The sequence below is a fragment of the Aulostomus chinensis genome, chromosome 6 (genome assembly GCF_037954235.1).
Source record: "Aulostomus chinensis isolate RoL2024-O1b breed Wild chromosome 6, RoL_Achi_v1.0, whole genome shotgun sequence".
NCBI lineage: Eukaryota > Metazoa > Chordata > Actinopteri > Syngnathiformes > Aulostomidae > Aulostomus > Aulostomus chinensis.
The window spans coordinates 18677995-18696308 of NC_141325.1; the positions used below are offsets into that span (position 1 = coordinate 18677995).

The 18314-nt window shown below is 41.5% G+C and overlaps 1 protein-coding gene across 1 annotated transcript in view; it reads right to left on the reverse strand.

Moving 5' to 3' along the window:
- Window positions 1–601: 601 nt before the first annotated feature.
- Window positions 602–18314, reverse strand: part of LOC147260366 (uncharacterized) — a 187672-nt gene continuing 169959 nt past the window's right edge. Inside the window, exons 46-55 of the mRNA XM_086206927.1 lie at window positions 13481–13569; window positions 13255–13392; window positions 12680–12803; window positions 11834–11878; window positions 10321–10392; window positions 7877–8024; window positions 7733–7789; window positions 7384–7467; window positions 5128–5287; window positions 602–4757 (exon numbers count right to left, since the gene is read on the reverse strand). Coding sequence (XP_086063053.1) covers window positions 4475–4757; window positions 5128–5287; window positions 7384–7467; window positions 7733–7789; window positions 7877–8024; window positions 10321–10392; window positions 11834–11878; window positions 12680–12803; window positions 13255–13392; window positions 13481–13569 — 1200 coding nt within the window. The 3' untranslated portion in view covers window positions 602–4474. The remainder of the gene's footprint in view (window positions 4758–5127; window positions 5288–7383; window positions 7468–7732; window positions 7790–7876; window positions 8025–10320; window positions 10393–11833; window positions 11879–12679; window positions 12804–13254; window positions 13393–13480; window positions 13570–18314) is intronic.

Consider the following 18314-nt stretch of genomic DNA (forward strand, 5'->3'; position numbering starts at 1 on the left):
AGATGTGCTGAAAATTATTTTGAAAGTTTAAAGCAGACATTGTGTTTGCCAGTTTGTGGCCACCTTGTAACTGTTGGTTTCCTTTTCACTTTGCCTGCAAAATTAATATGAAACCTAAGAACCTATGAAATTACAATATTAATGAGCCTGGCCCTGGTTCTACTCAGTGCATATGTTGTGTATTATTTAAAAATCTCTCTGACTACCCTATTCCTTTGCCTCATTTGGTACTAGAAATGGGGCGGTTTACCCTGAGGCCTTCGTTATGTCCAGTGTGTGATGTACTGCTAGGTTAGGTTGACCCCTGTGTGAGTGATCCCAGAGATCGGGGAAACCCTAGTGTATGGAGCACCCTGGGAGTGCAGAAGTTCAGTGCAGGTGCATTGGGAATGCCAGTGTGTGTGAAATCATTTGGGTGTGCTTCATAAGGGGCAGGGTAGTGTGATGATGGGCTATCTCTGCGGTTGTGTTTGTGCTTTAACAGCCATATCATCAAGCCTGATTCTTTGATGGTTTTGTCAGTGAGCATGTTTGCTTGGGTTCAAGAGCACCCCAATGTGGAGTGATGGCTCGCTCCTTTTCCCGTAGTCCATCCATCAATTTTCTACTGCTTATCCTGTTAAGGGGGGGGGGGGGTGATGGAGCCTATCCCAGCAGCACAGTGCAGCGCTACCCACTGCACCCTTTTTCCTATAGCACAACTTGAAAATCCAAGTAAAAAAAACTATTTCTGACGATATGATATGGATGCATCATAACAGGTGGGAAGTGCTTAGCTGCGCCAACAAGGATAGCACCCAATGAAAGGACAGGATAAAGGTAAAGTTGACAGTTTTATTCTACAACTGCAAATAATCCTACAAGATGAGTGAAATGCATACAAAAAGCCAGACCCTCTGCCTTGATTAATAAATATTTTATATACAAAATATTGTTACAGTTAAATTCAACATTTGTCACATTGTAATGATAAGTACTTTACATACATTTGATCAATCTCCATATTTCACGTTACATAAATGAAAAAGATCACAATTCTAGCTGACTTTGTATACAATAAATACATGCTCTGCCCATGGGGGCTTTTATTTTTTACAAACTTACAGTTAGTTTTAGAGCGCAAGAGTTCAATCATTACTACAGCAGTGGACATTGTAAAAGATCCCACTTTTTTTTCTTACACTCAAAGCTATCTGTAGACCATTTTTAATTAGTTTAAGACAGCAAGGCCAAATTAAATACTATCTCCTCTAAATCCTTATTGGTTTTATAGGTGAAGCTAACGTGAGGCTAGTTTTAACAAAAATGCAAGTAAAAAGTGGGATGTCTACCATGGCGACAGCTATCTGCAAACAACCCAACAAGACGTCGACAGAGCTAGCTGAACATGGCTTGTTGAAAACTTGCATTCCTTGGCACATTGTAAACAGAGAGTGGATCAACCTAAGTTACACGTCAGTCAATTGACCAATGTTTTGGTTTCACAAGTCCAACTTTGGGTTGCGGCTAACATCAGAAAGCAATCAAGATAAACAGAAAGGTATGATTAGTGCATGCCTGGCAAGGCTGTGGCATCAAGACTTTTGTTAATATCCAGTTATTTAGAAAGTCTGAAGAGGTCCATACTTGGCAGAAAAAGGCAGAAAAGCTCAATCCAAAATCTTTGACACCGCTTTGTTCTGGTCCAAAAGTCAGATACCTTGAATTTCAATACCCATAAATCTTTGCATCTGAAGAGGTTCAATGTTTTTTGCTGTACCTCTAAATATCTTTGAGTTGGCTACATTAGCTAGCAACTTTTTTAAGGCTACATAAATATTATTAAGGTACATGTAAATTCAAAATCAAGTGTTTCATTAACAGGACTTTATGTCCATATTCATTATAGTAATGTGGGGAAAATAGCTGTGACATTAAAGGGAAGCACACAATGCTGGTGTCTTGATGTGTGTTATGGTGTGATGGCATGTTGGAAATTGCTACTTATCCCTATCTTGTTTCCAGAGGTTGACATTTTATTAACATTTACTTCCTAACATCTTTACATGCACTATATCCTTGTATCAGTTGTGCTAAAGATACTGGTTTGCTGCATCAAAGGATATGAAGTTACATGATGCAGCTGCATGTGCATGTTACGCTTGTGGTGTTCTGTTTTTTTTCATTTGGTGTGACACTTTGTTGGTTTGAAAAAAATTCCCAAAGTCAGTTAAAGTTTGACCTGGTCTTGCATGTCACAAAAACAATTATTCCTGCTAAGTGTGATATTTGTTCTTGCTAATAAATTTCTATGACTGTTATGATTAGCTGGTGGAAGGGATTATTTGAGCCTGAACAAGCCAATGCTGGTTCATCTTGGTTGAATGAGCCCTTTGTTCCTAAATCACTGTCAGTAAGTCATAGGCTCTCCTTTAATAAAATGGCCCAAAATATTATACCCTGATTTTAAATAGTTTTCAGGTGTAACAGAGGTGCAACAAATCAATGTTGTTTTAAAGGGACCTGTCATTTTCATAACTGTAAATTTGATGCTGTTACTATGTTCATTGAAAGGTTAGAATGATTTGCTCTTCTATTTTGTCTCCATGTACTTGAATATCATGGATGCAAGAAGAAGTCTTTATTGTGACGTACACCGTACATGAATAAAGAGAACTGAATACAGGAAAAGTACTGACCATCGAAGCCAGTGTCACATAGTGGGCAAATTGCGTACTGAGTACTGCGTCCGTCAAGTGAACTATAGCAGCTCAAAAAGAAATTGTCCCAGGTATTTCAAGAGATGCAGCGTAAAACAGTGGCTACTCTTTTGAGCTTCACAAACCACACAAAATGACTCGTGCAAGATCAGAATTTGACCCATTTGGTCCATTGAGACTTGGAAAGTGTCACTCAAGTTGACAGGGATTTGATTTGGAGTTATAAGGCTTGTCCCAGTATGCTGATACTATTCTCCTGTCCTGACCATAGAGCATGCTCACGAACATTTCATTTAATCCTGGAAGCCAAATTTTTGCCTCCTGTGCCCCTGAGCAGACGTCATTAATGGAATGGAATTAATGAGACCCTGCATAGGTTGCTATATCTAGTTCCCTTAATTTATGTTCTGTTGAGATGGTGAGGCATAATAGCAGTGTAATATTCCTGTACAAGAAAGGCTATGTGCTGTAACATGAGGGAGAGGTGGTCCACGCCAGCCACCCTACACAGGAACTACTTTTACCCAAGAATCTCATTCCTACCCATGCTCTCCAAAGCCTTTGACCACAGGTGAGTGCTAAGTAAACTAAGTATATATCATCCCCTGGATCATCATACAGATGAGCTCAGCATTTCTTGTTTCTTTGGGGGTTGGCCCAGCAACTTTCTAATAATGGATTGTCCCATATACTGTGGAACATGACGAAGTACTCCTACAAATGGCACATTCAATGACATTTATTTAACACCATTTTAAGGAAACATGGAATTAAAAGTCACTAAATGTACATTAGTCATAGAGTCAAGCTGACTAATGATATTAATTCTAATTGATGATGTCTGTTTGTGTTAACATCCTGGGATTAAAACACATAGGCAATCCAGGTTTCATTGGCTACAAATGGTCTGCATGTTATTTAATTTATGTTGAAGATTGGACACTTAAGTTCCTCTTCAATGACCTGAAAACACTTTATATAATATGTTGCTGATGTATAATGTATGCTTCCATCTTGACACATCTAACCCCTATTCATCACTGTTATATGAATATTAGGGTGTTGGTTCTTCAAGACAAACAGTTGGTAGCTGCTACAATTGGGTGCTGTTAAGCCACCACACAAGAAGATGACAGAAAAAAAGAGAACCAGTCAAAACTCAAACAGTGTAAAACCATATGGAAACTGCTGTAAATATGAACTGCTCTGGTTAATTAATGTGTTCATTCAATAAATGTCACTGTCTCCAGCTCAAAGAGACCTTACGATTTCTTCGGCTATTTTTCTTTCTTCCTTCAGCTTTGAAGTCACGCTGATCATGAATTTATTCTCTCAGCATTCATTGCAATTTGTTGTAATTTCTTTTTATCACAATATTCTGCCTGGTCTTTACTGTCTCATTGGTCCACACCTAAGGGGTGCAGATTCTCGAGTAATTCAGCCGCTAAATTTAAATAATCAAAATCAGAACCTTGTAAACTCCAGTGTCAGTCTCCACTTTATGTTGTTGCCCAGGTTTTTGTGTTTTTTTTAATAATCTGCATTTAAAATTGAGAAATACGTGCATGAGAAAACAATGAAAGGTTATGCTAACTATGGTCATACTTTGTTCATCTGCTTTGATCTTTTTTGGACTAAATAGCAGTTTCCTGATGAACATAATTACATGTTTACTGAATGGTCTCCTCTTTCAGATTTGGATTTCTTTAAGACTTAAGGTGTCAGATGGTCTTGTTAATACTCAACTGTCTCTGCTCTTGAGTCAGCACTACTGTTCATCTGCCCTCCTCTACAGGGCGAGTGTCAGATTTCAGCTTTACAAACTCCTTGGCGACCTCATCAGCAGGCCGCTGGGACAGAATACGCATCACTGTCAAACCGGTCTCATCCGTTTCAATGCGTGACCCGAGAGGACACCAGCACACGCAGGTCTTTCGATCAGCGACATCACGGAGCTGAACGACAGCCAAACCGACCACACGGTCTGCCCGGCCAAAACAGTAATCCTTCACAGCAACCTGGAGCTCATAGCAGTCTGGGGATTCCTTGCCCAGGACACTGCAGAAAAGAGTAGAAATTAAAAAAAGAATGCATTGACTAATTTATGGACAACTGAGGCAGATTAAAAGTTTTCATGTTCATGGGAATATGCATGGAATTTTTAAAAACAAAATCAGTGAATAGTGAGCAGGGGGTTTGTAGAGATTTTCTCTGAAAACATCATGAGGGCAGTGAGAGTAAACCACAACAGCAAAGGTAGCTAAACAATGAGCAAAATTTATCAAAGAGCTCTATAAAGCTGTGGTGAGCAGCAGAATCACTGATGATTCCAGCAATACCATATTACCGTACATGCTGATAAAAGAGAAAGAAAGAAAGAAAGAAAGAAAGAAAAAGGCCTATTTGTGGGTTGAGACTTGAAACTCACAATTGGAAAGCCTCGTTGAACTTGGCCGTCCAGCTGTTATTCTTGGACTTGGTAGTGAATTTGCGCTTCTTGTCAGCCAGGAAGGGACCAACCATGGAGACTTCCACAAAAGGGCGAAACATTCCTGATGTCTGCCACTTCATGTCGTTGACAGCGATTACTAAATGGAGAAATGATGGGTAATAAAAGAGGGGAAGAGGGAAGAGTATTGAAACAGATTTAGTGTAATAAAAGAGGAGAAGAGGGAAGAGCATTGAAACAGATTTAGTGTTCACTGATAGCGCTGCTGGCTTTATAATTGTGGAGGTATATATATACACAATATATATATATATATATATCCATCGTCATCTTCCGCTTATTCCTACACATTAAGGGTCGCGGGGGGGCTGGAGCCTATCCCAGCGTCAATGGGCGTGAGGCGGGGTTCACCCTGGACAGGCCGCCAGTCCATCACAGGGCCAACATACAGAGACGAACAACCATTCACACTCACATTCATACCTACAGTCAATTTAGAGTATTCAATCAGCCTAGTCCCCAAATTGCATGTTTTTGGATGGTGGGAAGAAGCTGGAGTACCAGAGAGAACCCACGCAGGCACAGGGAGAACATGGAGACTCCACACAGAAAGATCCCGTGCCTGAGCCGGGTCTCGAACCTGGAACCTTCTTGCTGTGAGGCCACAGTGCTAACCACTGCACCACCGTGCAGCCTTATATATGTATGTATGTATGTATGTATGTATGTATGTATGTATGTATATATATATGTGTGTGTATATATATATATATATATATATATATATATGTGTGTGTGTGTGTGTGTGTGTGTGTGTGTGTGTGTGTGTGTGTGTGTGTGTGTCCTACCAGTCAAAAATTTGGACAATATATTTTTTTTCTTTATTTTCACTACTTTCTACTTTGTAGATACATACTACATACAAGAAAGGAAGACCAAAAGTCTCCTCTGCTGCTGAGGATAAGTTTATTCAAGTCACCAGCCTCAGAAATCGCAAGTTAACAGCACCTCAGCTAGACCAGTGGAAGTCTGTGCTTTGGTCTGATGAGTCCAAATTTGAGATCTTTGGCTCCACCCGCCATGTCTTTGTGTGACACAGAAAAGGTGAGTAGATGGTCTCTACATGCATGGTTCCACCATGAAGCATGAAGGAGGAGGTGTGATGGTGTGGGGGTGCTTTGCTGGTGACACTGTTGAGGATTTATTTAAAATTGAAGCCATACTGAACCAGCATGGCTACCACAGCATCCTGCAGTGACATGTGGTCCCATCGGTTTGCATTTAGTTGGACCATCATTGAATTTGAACAGGACAATGACCCCAAACACACCTCCAGGCTGTGTAAGGGCTATTTGACCAAGAAGGAGAGTGATGGAGTGCTGCGCCAGATGACCTGGCCTCCACAGTCACCTGACCTACACCCAAGAGGGTTTGGGATGAGATGGTCCGCAGAGTGAAGGCAAAAGGGCCAATAAGTGCTCATCATCTCTTGGAACTCCCTCAAGACTGTTGAAAAACTGTTTCAGGTGTCTACCTCATGAAGCTCATCAAAAAAATGCAAAGAGTGTGCAAATCAGTAATCAAAGCAACGGGTGGGTATTTTGAAGAAACTTAAACATAAAATATATTTTGAGTTATTTCACAGTTTTTTGTTGACTACAAAATTCCATACATGTTCATTCGTAGTTTTGATGCCTTTAGTGATAATCTACAATGTAAGTAGTCATGACAATAGAGACAAAACATTTAATGAGAAGGTGTGTCCAAACACCTACTGATTTGGGGTCACTGGGTCTCACGATAAAGCTACAGAAATTTACAGTGTATGAAACAATAAATGGATTTGCACTGAAATAGTTTTATAAGATACAGGAAACAACATATTGAAATAAAAAGGGTGCATCCTTCATTTCCTGTCTATTACATAACTTATGGTACTGACTTACACATCATGGAAGCTGTTGTAAAATGCTGAATATTAATACTAACAACAAAAATAACAACAAAGACAATAAGAATGACAATAATTATTAGTTATTATATTCTAAATAAATAAATAATGCCAGTCCATAAGAAGGCAACTTAAGCAAATAATGACTTTACATCTTTGTGAAATTTTCATTCATTATCTTTAATTTTACGCATGGCTTTTACCCGTGTTTCCAAATGAACTTGTTAGTTATTATAATTTAACTAATCCTAAATGTTTGTGAACACTGAGCGAAAGCATCTCACCTCTGACAGTGACCTTGCGGTCCTTCCCAAGCATCATGTCGATCTGCAGCACAGCTTCTCCGATAGGCTTCTCCACCCCCGACCCTGCAAATGGAACCAACAAATGACATTTCAATATAAAAACATTCTCTAAATTTGATCTCCTTTTATTATTTTTGTCTTTATCTTATTGCTGTTGCACTGCTCTACTTTCTTATCAAATTATGTTTCAGCTTTGGGCAAATTTGTTATTAATACTGCAGATATGATGCAGGAGATTTGCAGCATAGTTAAAGAGGAGATAAGACTGTTAGTTACAGCACAGTAACCTGATAAGTGTAGAGTTTGAGTGTAGCGGAAGCATGCTTACCCCTATCAGGTCGAATCTTCTCATTGCCAGTGATTCTAATGCCCATCCCATTATGTACTAGAAGAACAGGAATTGAGGTTATTGAGTATCTTACATCAAATAATGGAAGTCTGAACGTTTCTATATAATGTACAGCAGTGTAACCTTGCGAGTGTTGAGTCGTGACAAATGTCTTGATGAGAGCGTCTGTGCTCTGGGAGTAGAGAGAGAGTGCATAGCGCAGTGATGTCAGCTCAGGACTTTTCTCTACAAATGCCTTCTTCAGTCCATTTCCACCTGCATGGAAGTATTGCTGCGAGAGAAGTGAGGATAAATGAGAAAATAACCAAACAAACCATTGAATTCAATGGAAAATTGCCAAAGGTGGATCATTTCGTGATAGCTTTTAGCAGTAAATCCATCGTATTATCTAAATCATTAAATACAGTGACATTTCCTAATAAATTAGCATTTTTTGGAAACATCTTAAAGTTAAAGTGAAGGCCTAGAATAATTTATGGAGCACTTGTGTGTATTATGTATTGTTTTGCTTGCGTACATATTTTCACTGTCAGCATCAAGTGCCATTTGTACTTTGATTGAATCTAGCTCATTATTTCACATTTTTAACAAAATCTATAAAAAAAAGCAGATAAAAAGCACCATCTTCCCCATACACTGTATAACCCACAACTTTGACAGAGCCTTGTCAAATTAAAGAAAAATAAAAAAAGGTGTACCTGTATGTTTTACCCTCAATTTTTGTCTACATCTAACCTTGTCAGTGAAGTTTCAGTGTTTTTTGGTGAAAAACATTTGTATGTATTTTTACTGTTTTAGAGTGTTGGTGGGCAGCACAGTGGTGCAGTGGTTAGCACTGTCACCTCGTAGCAAGAAGGTTCCGGGTGCGAGCCCCGGCTTTAGCACCAGATCTTTCTGTGTTGAGTTTGCATGTTCTCTCTGTGCCTGCATGGGTTCTCTCTGGGTACTTCCTCCCACAGTCCAAAGACATGCAAATGTAGACCATGAGGCCCTGGGCTCTTCAAATAATCACGTGAAATCACACTGGATCCAAACACAGCACATGCATATGTTTTATTATCTGATGGATGGATGATGTCTTTCAGTCATTACCCAAAGCTCATGACCATAGTTGAGAGTTGGAACGTAGATTGACCGGTAAATCGAGAGCCTCCCCTTTTGGCTAAGCTCCCTCTTCACCACACCAGCCTTGTTTAGCACCAGCATCACTGCGGATGCCGCCCCAATGCGCCTGTCAATCTCCCGCTCCACTCTACCCTCACTCATGAACAAGACCCCGAGATACTTAAACTCCTCCACCTGAGGCAGGGCAACCCCCCTGACCTGTAGTGGGCAGGCCACAGGTTGGGCCTGCCATTCTTCCCAATCACGCCCCTCCAGGTCACACAGTCATTGCCCACTTGAGCGTTGAAGTCCCCCAGCAGGACCATGGGGTCCCTAGTCAGGGCACCATCCAGCAGCCTTCCCGAGGACTACCAAAAGGGTAGGTATTCTGAACTGCTGTCTGGTGCATAAGCACAAATAACAGTCAGGACCCATTTCCCGACCTGAAGGCGCAGGGAAGCAACCCTTTCATCCACCGGGGTAAACCGCAACCTACAGGCAGAAAGTCTGGGGGCTATCAAAAAGCCCATCCCAGCCCTCTGCCTCTCTCCCGGAGCAACTCCAGCGAAGGAAAGAGTTCAAGCCCTCTGAAGGACATGGATTATGGACCCGGAGCTATGTGTCGAGGTGAGGCTGACTATATCTAGCCGGTAATGCTCAACTTCTTCCAACAGATTGGGCTCCTTCCCCACCAGAGAGGTAACGTTCCATGTCCCAAAAGCCAGCTTCCATGCCTGGGGATCAGACAGCCAAGGTCCCCGCCTTAAACTGCTGCCCAAACCACATAGCACCGGACCCTTCTGGTTCCTCCTGTGGGTGGTGGGTCCATGGGAGGAAGAGTCCATGTATCCCTTTCGGGCTGGGCCCAGCCAGACCCCATGGACTAAGGCCCGGCCACCAGGTGCTTGTCATTGGGCCCCTACTCCGGGCTTGGCTCCAGAGCAGGGCCCCAGTGCCCCTCTGGCTGGGTACACAGACTCATTGATCTATCTTCCATGAGGGGTCTGTTGAACCGTTCTTTGTCTGGCCATCTGCCTAGGACCAGTCTGCCTTGGGTGACCCTACCAGGGGCAAAATGCCCCAGACAGCATAGCTCCCATGGTCAACAGGGCACTTAAACTCCACAACGATAAGGTGTTGGCTCCAGGAGGAACTTTTTTTTTTTTTTTTTACAATGCCATAGAAACAAAATGCAGCAGTCTAGATGCAACCATCCATCATTTCCTCTTGCATGTCTTTGGACTGTGGGAGGAGGCTGGGGTACCCAGAGAGAACCCACGCAGGCACAGGGAGAACATTAAACCTCCATACAGACGACCCTGTGCTTGAGCCACGGCTCAAACCTGGAACCTCCTTGCTGTGAGGAGAAAGTGCTAACCACTGCACCACCATGCTGCCTGTAATCTAGACGCAAAAAACATTTTGTCATGTTCTATGCAGATAAAATGTAATTGTACACTTACCTTAATAGTCTCTAGCCCTGCATCAATGATCAAACACTGTTTGTGTGTTAGTGTTTTAGCTTCAACTCCTCCCTGCAAATTTAAGAGAGAGATATTAGACACTTTCCTTAAACAGCTACCAAAAACTGAGACTTAAAAGCCCAGGTGGAAAAGTTTTGTACTTGAGTGAAAGTAAAAGGTAAAAATGTCTTTTAGAGCCCAAGACACAAATTTGTAAGAACTTAAAAGGCAAAATACGCTTTTGGCGTGAACTATCATTTCAACAGAAAATATTATACTGTAGCTGCTACAGACAATATTGTTGTATTGTTGTTTGTTGTATTAATGTATATCCATATAAGATTGTTGATTACAGAGTGTAATTATGGTGGAAAGATGCATGCATCATGACGATCTGCCAGCCACTGGACTGGGTAAAAGTCAAAATAGAAGTTCAAGGAATGATTTAGAGCAGGTGCAGCAAAAAGATTGTAGCTATATTAGCAAAAGAAGTGAGTTGGAATCAACCATGATTTTCTACTATTAATTAAATAGAAAAATAATAGGAAGAATTTGAATGTTCATTGTCTTGATGTCTTGGTTTTAGTTTCCCTGCACTTGAGAGATTTTTTTAAAGAGTGGGAGGTGCAAGATGGCTTTGCCCATGTACGGTACTATGGTGGTTTATTAGAAAGTTAATTTGTTTCATGGGCCATGAACAACATGGCAATGACATAATATGCCTCAAAGAAGACTAAAACTGTGCAAAAAGGTAGCAACACATACACATACACATACACATCTAAAGCAGATAGTAATGTGAGCCGAAAATCCCAGATGAAGAAATACACTTTGAGTGTCTAGGCTCACACTTCTTACTTTACTGTATTTTCATCAGCTAATCCACAGAATTAACTTGAGTCAAAGTCATAAAATGCAATAGACAATGAAAGCCCCATATTATATTATGATTGATTGCAATTATAAGGTGTGGTCAGTTTCAGGGAACATTCATCGATTGAGTCATTCCTGCATTTATGCCACTTGATTGATTGTAATTGATCAAGTTACAGCAAGAGCAGATGTTCCGGGTATGGAGTTGGAACAAAGGATGTGCCATTCTCCCTATAATATACCATTCATCCATCCATTTTCTATACTGCTTATCTGTTATGGGTCACAAGGTATTATTATACCATTAAAATTTAATAAGTAAAACGGTAGCATGAAGTTGCTATCTGGTTCAGGTTTTAGGCAAATTTAATGAAGTACAACGCTCTGTCTACAAATGTAGTACAATGACTTTTACTCATCCCTAGGTAAGACATGTCATAGCAGGATCAAGTCCTGGTTGAATGCATAAGGGCCCCAGTCCATATAAAGTAAATGGGGCCATAATTTATGTGTTCACGTTACAATTGCTTATATACATGGCTTTTGTGAAAAGGGCTTATAAAGTACAGCATTTCAATCAAGTAACTGTCCTCTGCTGCTTGAAAGAGAGCAGGCATTCATTCTCTGACTTGGGCGTTACCTTGAGATTAGAAAGTCCTTTAGCTGCTGTGAGGAGTTGGGCACCCTGAGAAGAGAGACAGAATGAGGGAGTGTTGTCAGATCTTTTTAATCACAAATGAAAATATTCCAGCAAAAATTGAACATACTAAAAAAAATCTTACAGAAGAAAAAAAAAATCTGTGATATTTATTTTTCCAAAAGAAGAGCACCTGCTACAATCCACCACTAGATAGTGGCAGAGAGCTGGTGCTAATATTACTGACACCAGCAGCAGCACAACAGCAACATCATGCTGTTAAAGACAACCTAAAAAAAAATTGATTTTTCTTGCCAAGACAGTAAATGCTGTATTTGGTGGGAAAGGGGCTTGTGTGAACTTCTACTTCTATCCATTTATCCATTTTCTTCTTCTTATCCTGTTAAGGGTCGTGGGGGGGCTGGAGACTACCCCAGTGACTTTCGGGTGAGAGGCGGGGTACACCCTGGATGGGTCGCCAGTCTATTGCAGGGCCAATGTTCAATGGTTATGGTCAATTTAAAGTATCCAATTATCCTAGTCCACATTTGCTATGGGTGGAAGCCGGAGAACCCACACAGGTACAGGGAGAACATGCAAACTCCACACAGAAAGATCCCGTGCCCGAGCCAGGACTCGAACCCAGAACCTTCTTGCTGTGAGGCGACAGTGCTAACCACCACACCACCATGTCGCCTGAACTTCTGATACCAATTTGACTAATTTAGGGACATTTTTGGGACATTTTTGCAATGAGATTATTTTTACCATTTTCAAAGGGCAGCATGTACTTAGGAAACAGTTCAAGGGTGAGGGTCAATACTGGGTCAAGTTTAGGGTTGTGCCTACCAGGCTGTCATTGCTCTGAGGAAGGATGATGGTCTTCTCTAGGCTGCTCAGGACTATCTTCCACAAATCTTTCAGGATCCTCTTTAGCACCGTCTTCTCACAGATGTCAGCGAAGATACTGAGACTGGATCACACACAATCATCATGTTGATCCAAAAGTCTACATTGCACATTTTTATTCATGCATAATTCCTCCAGAGTAGGCTGTCAGGATGTTTATTCAAGGAGATATTCTGCTGAAGATTTCTAGGTTGCTTGGCTCCTGGATTTTCCTCACTGGTTTTAGCAGTTAAGTAAGTTTGTCTTTTCAATGACCATAATAATGAAATTTAGAGCGTCTGAAGGCAAATGTCTCATGGAAAAAAGCGAGAGATTTCAGGATGTCTACATTAGCAAGGTCAATATGGAGCATGTTAACTCACAGCTGTGCTGGTGCACCCCAGTGAACTGACCTTCCCCTACATGCAGTAACATGACATCAAAACATGTTATGTTGGAATAGAAAAAAATATATACAGAATAATTCTATGACAATTATATTCGAATACTCCATCTTAAAACCATCATTGACTTACTTCCCATCAAGAAACTCCATGAGGGGCCTCAGCATGGCATCTGCATCTGCCTCTGCTGTGTTGTGGTTAGGAGGACCTTTGATCTGGTAGAGGATCTCAGCCATCTGACGCATGCAGCCATTGATGCGAGTCTGGAAACTGAAGGTGGCGAGGAGGAAAACATCTAAGCCAGATGTTCTTTGATCACGCATGGAATCATTTGTGTATGTGTGTGTTTGTGTGCTACCTCTTGGCAAACACAGTGCTGAAGTTATCCAGGATGGTGCTGAGCTTCACCTGAAGCTCATTGAGGATGTCAGCTGCTTCTGTGTCCAGCTGTAATACATACATGCAGGAACAGAAAAAGTGGCATTTGATTTTTTGTGTTTGCAATCAGTTACACAACACAACATGGGGGTGCTGCTTCCATCCATTTCACTGTGAAAGTCCCAGTCTACAGATGACAAGAGTTTTATCCCTCTTTTTTAACCTCACCTTCTTTCATCTCACCTCATGTCTTATTTTTAATTAATTTAATCTAATTTAATAATATTATATGATATTTAATAATATTAAAATACACTTTTATCATGCATTTGTTCTTCCCAGTACATTACTTTGAATTGCAATATGTTTCAATAATGCTAAATAAATATGCCTATAATGGACTTTATCACATGGTTCCATTTATATTTCTTTAGTCTAAACAGCCACTCAAAGTGCTTTGCTACACAATCACACATACATTAAGACACTAATGGCAGAGGTTAATGTACAAGATTAGGGGTTAAATGTCTTGTTAACGGACACCAAAGAGAACAGAAACCAAAGCTGGAAACTCCTGTGCCTTTTTCGACAAAAGTGCTATTGACTGAATACATCAGAAGGAACAGTGCATAATAACATCTAACGAATGACAAAATGACAAAGAGTAAAAAGTAAAGACATTCATTAGCTTTCACTTCTCCTCAATGTAAAGGACACAAAATGGCTGCTGTGATTGAACACGCAACGTTCTAATTAAGAGATGACATGTGCTTTGTACAGTGCATTTGCATGAAGTGACAGCTTTTGAAGAAACCAAATGACTAAAAGATTAGAAATTTACCACGACTACAAAACCTGTGATTAACTATTTCATTGATAAAATCAAATAAATTCTATTAATGTATTGATTATAAAATGACATACAAATGTGCACTCAAGACAGCGCAAACAGTGAACTCGGCCAACTCCAATGTAAAACAAACACAAAAAACAGCAACAACAAAAAACAATACAGATTTTGCATTGTATTAAACTTGAAGTAATTGGTTCTTCCTCAGCACATCCTACACACAATTTGGTGAAATTTGGCATCATAATTTCAATTTAATACTGCTACCAACCAAACATCAATAAATACATTAAGTCCTCACCTGGTAATGATTGAACATTGTAATTGTGCTAGTGCAGCAACAGATCTTGAGTGATCAGATGAGTACAAATGTGTAACATCAGAGCTATTTCTCTATGTCAGTGGTCGACGCTTCACAGAGGGAGTATGAGTCAGAAAGTCATGAGCATATTTAATGAGTGTAAGGACACTGTTGGATGGAGAATGAATACAGATGAGAAAATAGGAGAGAAATGCTGATGAAAATACAAACTAAAAAACTGTGACATACAAGACTTCAGCTGAGAGGAGACAGAGAGAGGAGACGAGCTCATTTATGTCTCTTCATACTTTTTCAACAGCGTATAAAAAGGAAGCTTCAAGCTTAAAAGAGAACGCCATTTCCTGGAGCTCAAGCAGGTTTTCAAGAATGTAGAGTATGAGGTGAAAAAAGCACTTCCTCTTGCCATTTACCATGTTAACTACACAACAGAATTGCACATGTTGAACAATATGATATATGTGTGTGAATCTATTATCTTAACTGGTATTAAATCATGTAAAACACAGTGTGCTCATTGATAGTGTCTAAATGAGGTGCAGTGCAAAGTTTGAAGCCTGGGGTCCATGGGGTCTGACTCTGGGGTCGGAGGTTTGTCTGAGATGAAGAGTCAGAATGAGATGATTGATTAAAAGCTCAAAGGCTCTGAGAGGACATAGCTAATGAGATTACATCTTGAGTTACACATGATTCTGGATAGTTTTGATACTGTCAGTCTGTACGAATGCAGTTGTAGATACAACTGCTCTAGATTAGGGAGTAATGATATTACATTATGATTAGATGCCCTCAAAGTTTTGTGACACACCTCATGGACCTGCTTCTAAAACAATGGACACTGCATTATTTGAGGTTGATGTACTAAAGTACTAAAAAGGGAGACGCTATGAAATCTAAAATTGGCTCAAAAGTTGTTAAAGAGTAATACTAATTTTACCCAGGTATTTCAGACAAAACCAAACTGCCAGTACTCATCACAGTTTGCACCTTTAATTAGGGCCTGAGCATGAGATGAGACTTTCATCAAATGCCCAGTTACAAAAGTTTCCTGTTGTAGGGTGAAATGTAAAAATTGTGTCCCTTAACCACGGTATAAATGGTAAATGGACTCAATTTTATATAGCGCTTTTCTACCTTAGCGGCACTCAAAGCGCTTTACAGTGTCATCTCATTCACCCATTCACACACACACTCACACACTGATGGTGGAGGCTACAATGCAAGGTGCCAACCTACTCATCAGGAGCAATTATGGGTTCAGTATCTTGCTCAAGGACACTTCGACATGGTCACCGGGATCGGGGATCGAACCAGGAACCCTCCGGTTGCTAGACGGCCACTCTACCCCTGAGCCATGCTGCCCATACATATATGGTATAACCATTCAACAAAAATTCACACTCTCACAAAACTCAATCATTATTTTCTTAAGGTGTATCTGACCATATCATTATCCAAAGCTCATGACCATAGGTGAGGGCTTGAGCATAGATTGACTGGTAAATCGAGAGCCTCACCTTTTGGCTAAGCTCCCGCTTTACCACAACGGACTGGTTTAGCACCAGCAACACTGCAGATGCCACCCCAGTCTGCCTGTCAATCTCCCACTCCATCCTACCCTCACTCATGAACAGATCCCGAGATACTTAAAATCCTCCACCTGAGGCAGGGCCCGCCCCCAACCTGGAGTGGGCAGGCCACCCTTGTACGGCTGAGGACCATGGCCTCAGACTTGGAGTTGCTAATTCTCATCCCTGCCGCTTCGCATTTGGCTGCAAACTCCCCAAGCAGGAACTGGAGGTTGTGACTTGATGGAGCTAAGAGGACAACATCATCCGCAAAAAGCAGAAAAGTAGAAAACATCATCCCGCCACAAAACTCAACCCCCTCCACCACCCAACTGCACCTGGAAATTCTGTTCATAAAAGTTATGAACAGAACCGGTATCAAGGGGCAGCCATGCCAGAGTCCAACCCTCACTGGGAAAAAGTCTGACTTACTGCCAGCAACGCGAACCAGACTCTCACTCCTCTGGTAGAGAGAATGAAAGGACTTTTGTAAGGGGCCCACAGGATGCTCCTGGGAATATAGTCATAAGCATTCTCCAAATCCCCAGAGCACATGTGGACTGGTTGGGCAAACTCCCATGCCCCTTCCAGCACCCTAGCGAGGGTGAAGAGCTGATCCACGGTTCAATGGCCAGAACGAAAACCACATTGCTCCTCCTCTATCTAAAGTTCGACTATCACCCTGGCCTTCCTCTCCAGTACCATGGCATAGACCTGTCCAGAGAGGCTGAGGAGTGCGATCCCCGACAATTGGAACACACCCTCTCTTTCCCTTTCTTAAAGATGGGGACCACCACCCCAGTCTGCCACTCCGAAGGCACCACCCCCGATGTCCACGCAATGTTGCAGAGACATGTCAACCAAGACAGTCCTACAATGATCCTATAGATAGGATCTTATCCACACCTGGAGCACTGCCACCGCAGAGTTGTTTCACTGCCTTGGCAACTTCTTCACCAGAGAGAGTATGGGGGCTATCAAAAAGCCCACCATGGCCCTCTGCCTCTCACCTGGAGCAACTCCAGGGAAGAAGAGAGTCCAATTCCTCTCAAGGACTTGGGTTCCGGACCCGGAGCTATGTGTTGAGGTGAAGCAGATTATATCTAAGGCTCAACCTCCTCCACCACCTCCAGTTCCCTCTCTGCCAGAGAGATGACATTCCATGTCCCAAAAGCCAGCTTCCATGTCTGGGGAGCAGACAGCTAAGGCACCTGCCTTGGTTTGCTGCCCTAATCACACTGCATCCAACCCTTTCGGTTCCTCCTGTGGGTGGTGGCTCCATGGCGGGGCCCTGGTAACCATCAGGGTTGGGTACACAGACTCCTTGTTCTTTCTCTCATGAAGGGTCTGTTGAACCGTTCTTTGTCTGGCCCTTCGCCTAGAACCAGTCTGCTTTGGGTGACACTACTAGGGGCAAAATGCCCCCGTCACTCAAACTCCTCCACCATGATAAGGTAGTGATTCCTGGTCAAATTGTGTCATTTTTGAAAATTTAATTTCACACAGGTGCAGATATGAGTAAAGTTTCTGAGTAGCTTACATTATTGGCAACAATAATAAAATGCATTATTTCAATTACATGTTAATAAGGAATTTTAGCTGGTATCCTCTGTTTTAACTTTCGTGTAACTCAGCTTCCAAATTCGTCTGTAAGGTCTGCTGGTCTGAACCCCAGGGCCTTGGCCTGAATCAGGGGTGAACCTGTGGTGCCTTTCCTAGTTGTAAATTTGTAATCAGAACACATAATGATAGTAAAGCTGACAATCACAGTACAAGTGTTGTCTATACATGCAGCTATGTTTAGACTATGTGAGGGTAAAATTTGTGCAGAATGTTCTAATTCAGTATTCCTGGGTAGTGCCCGACAGTATGACTGTTTACGAATGTCAGATGTTCTTGGTGGAGCTGACTCAACCTCATCTCACAGCAAACTTTGTACATCCTTAATGGACATGTCCATTTAAAGTGGTCAAGTGTAAACCATCTCTGAGTCTCCAGCCTGTTTCTTGTGTTGAATGACTTCATCACATCTAATTCCTCCTCACATATGTAATGATATGATGCCGGTGCGAATCAG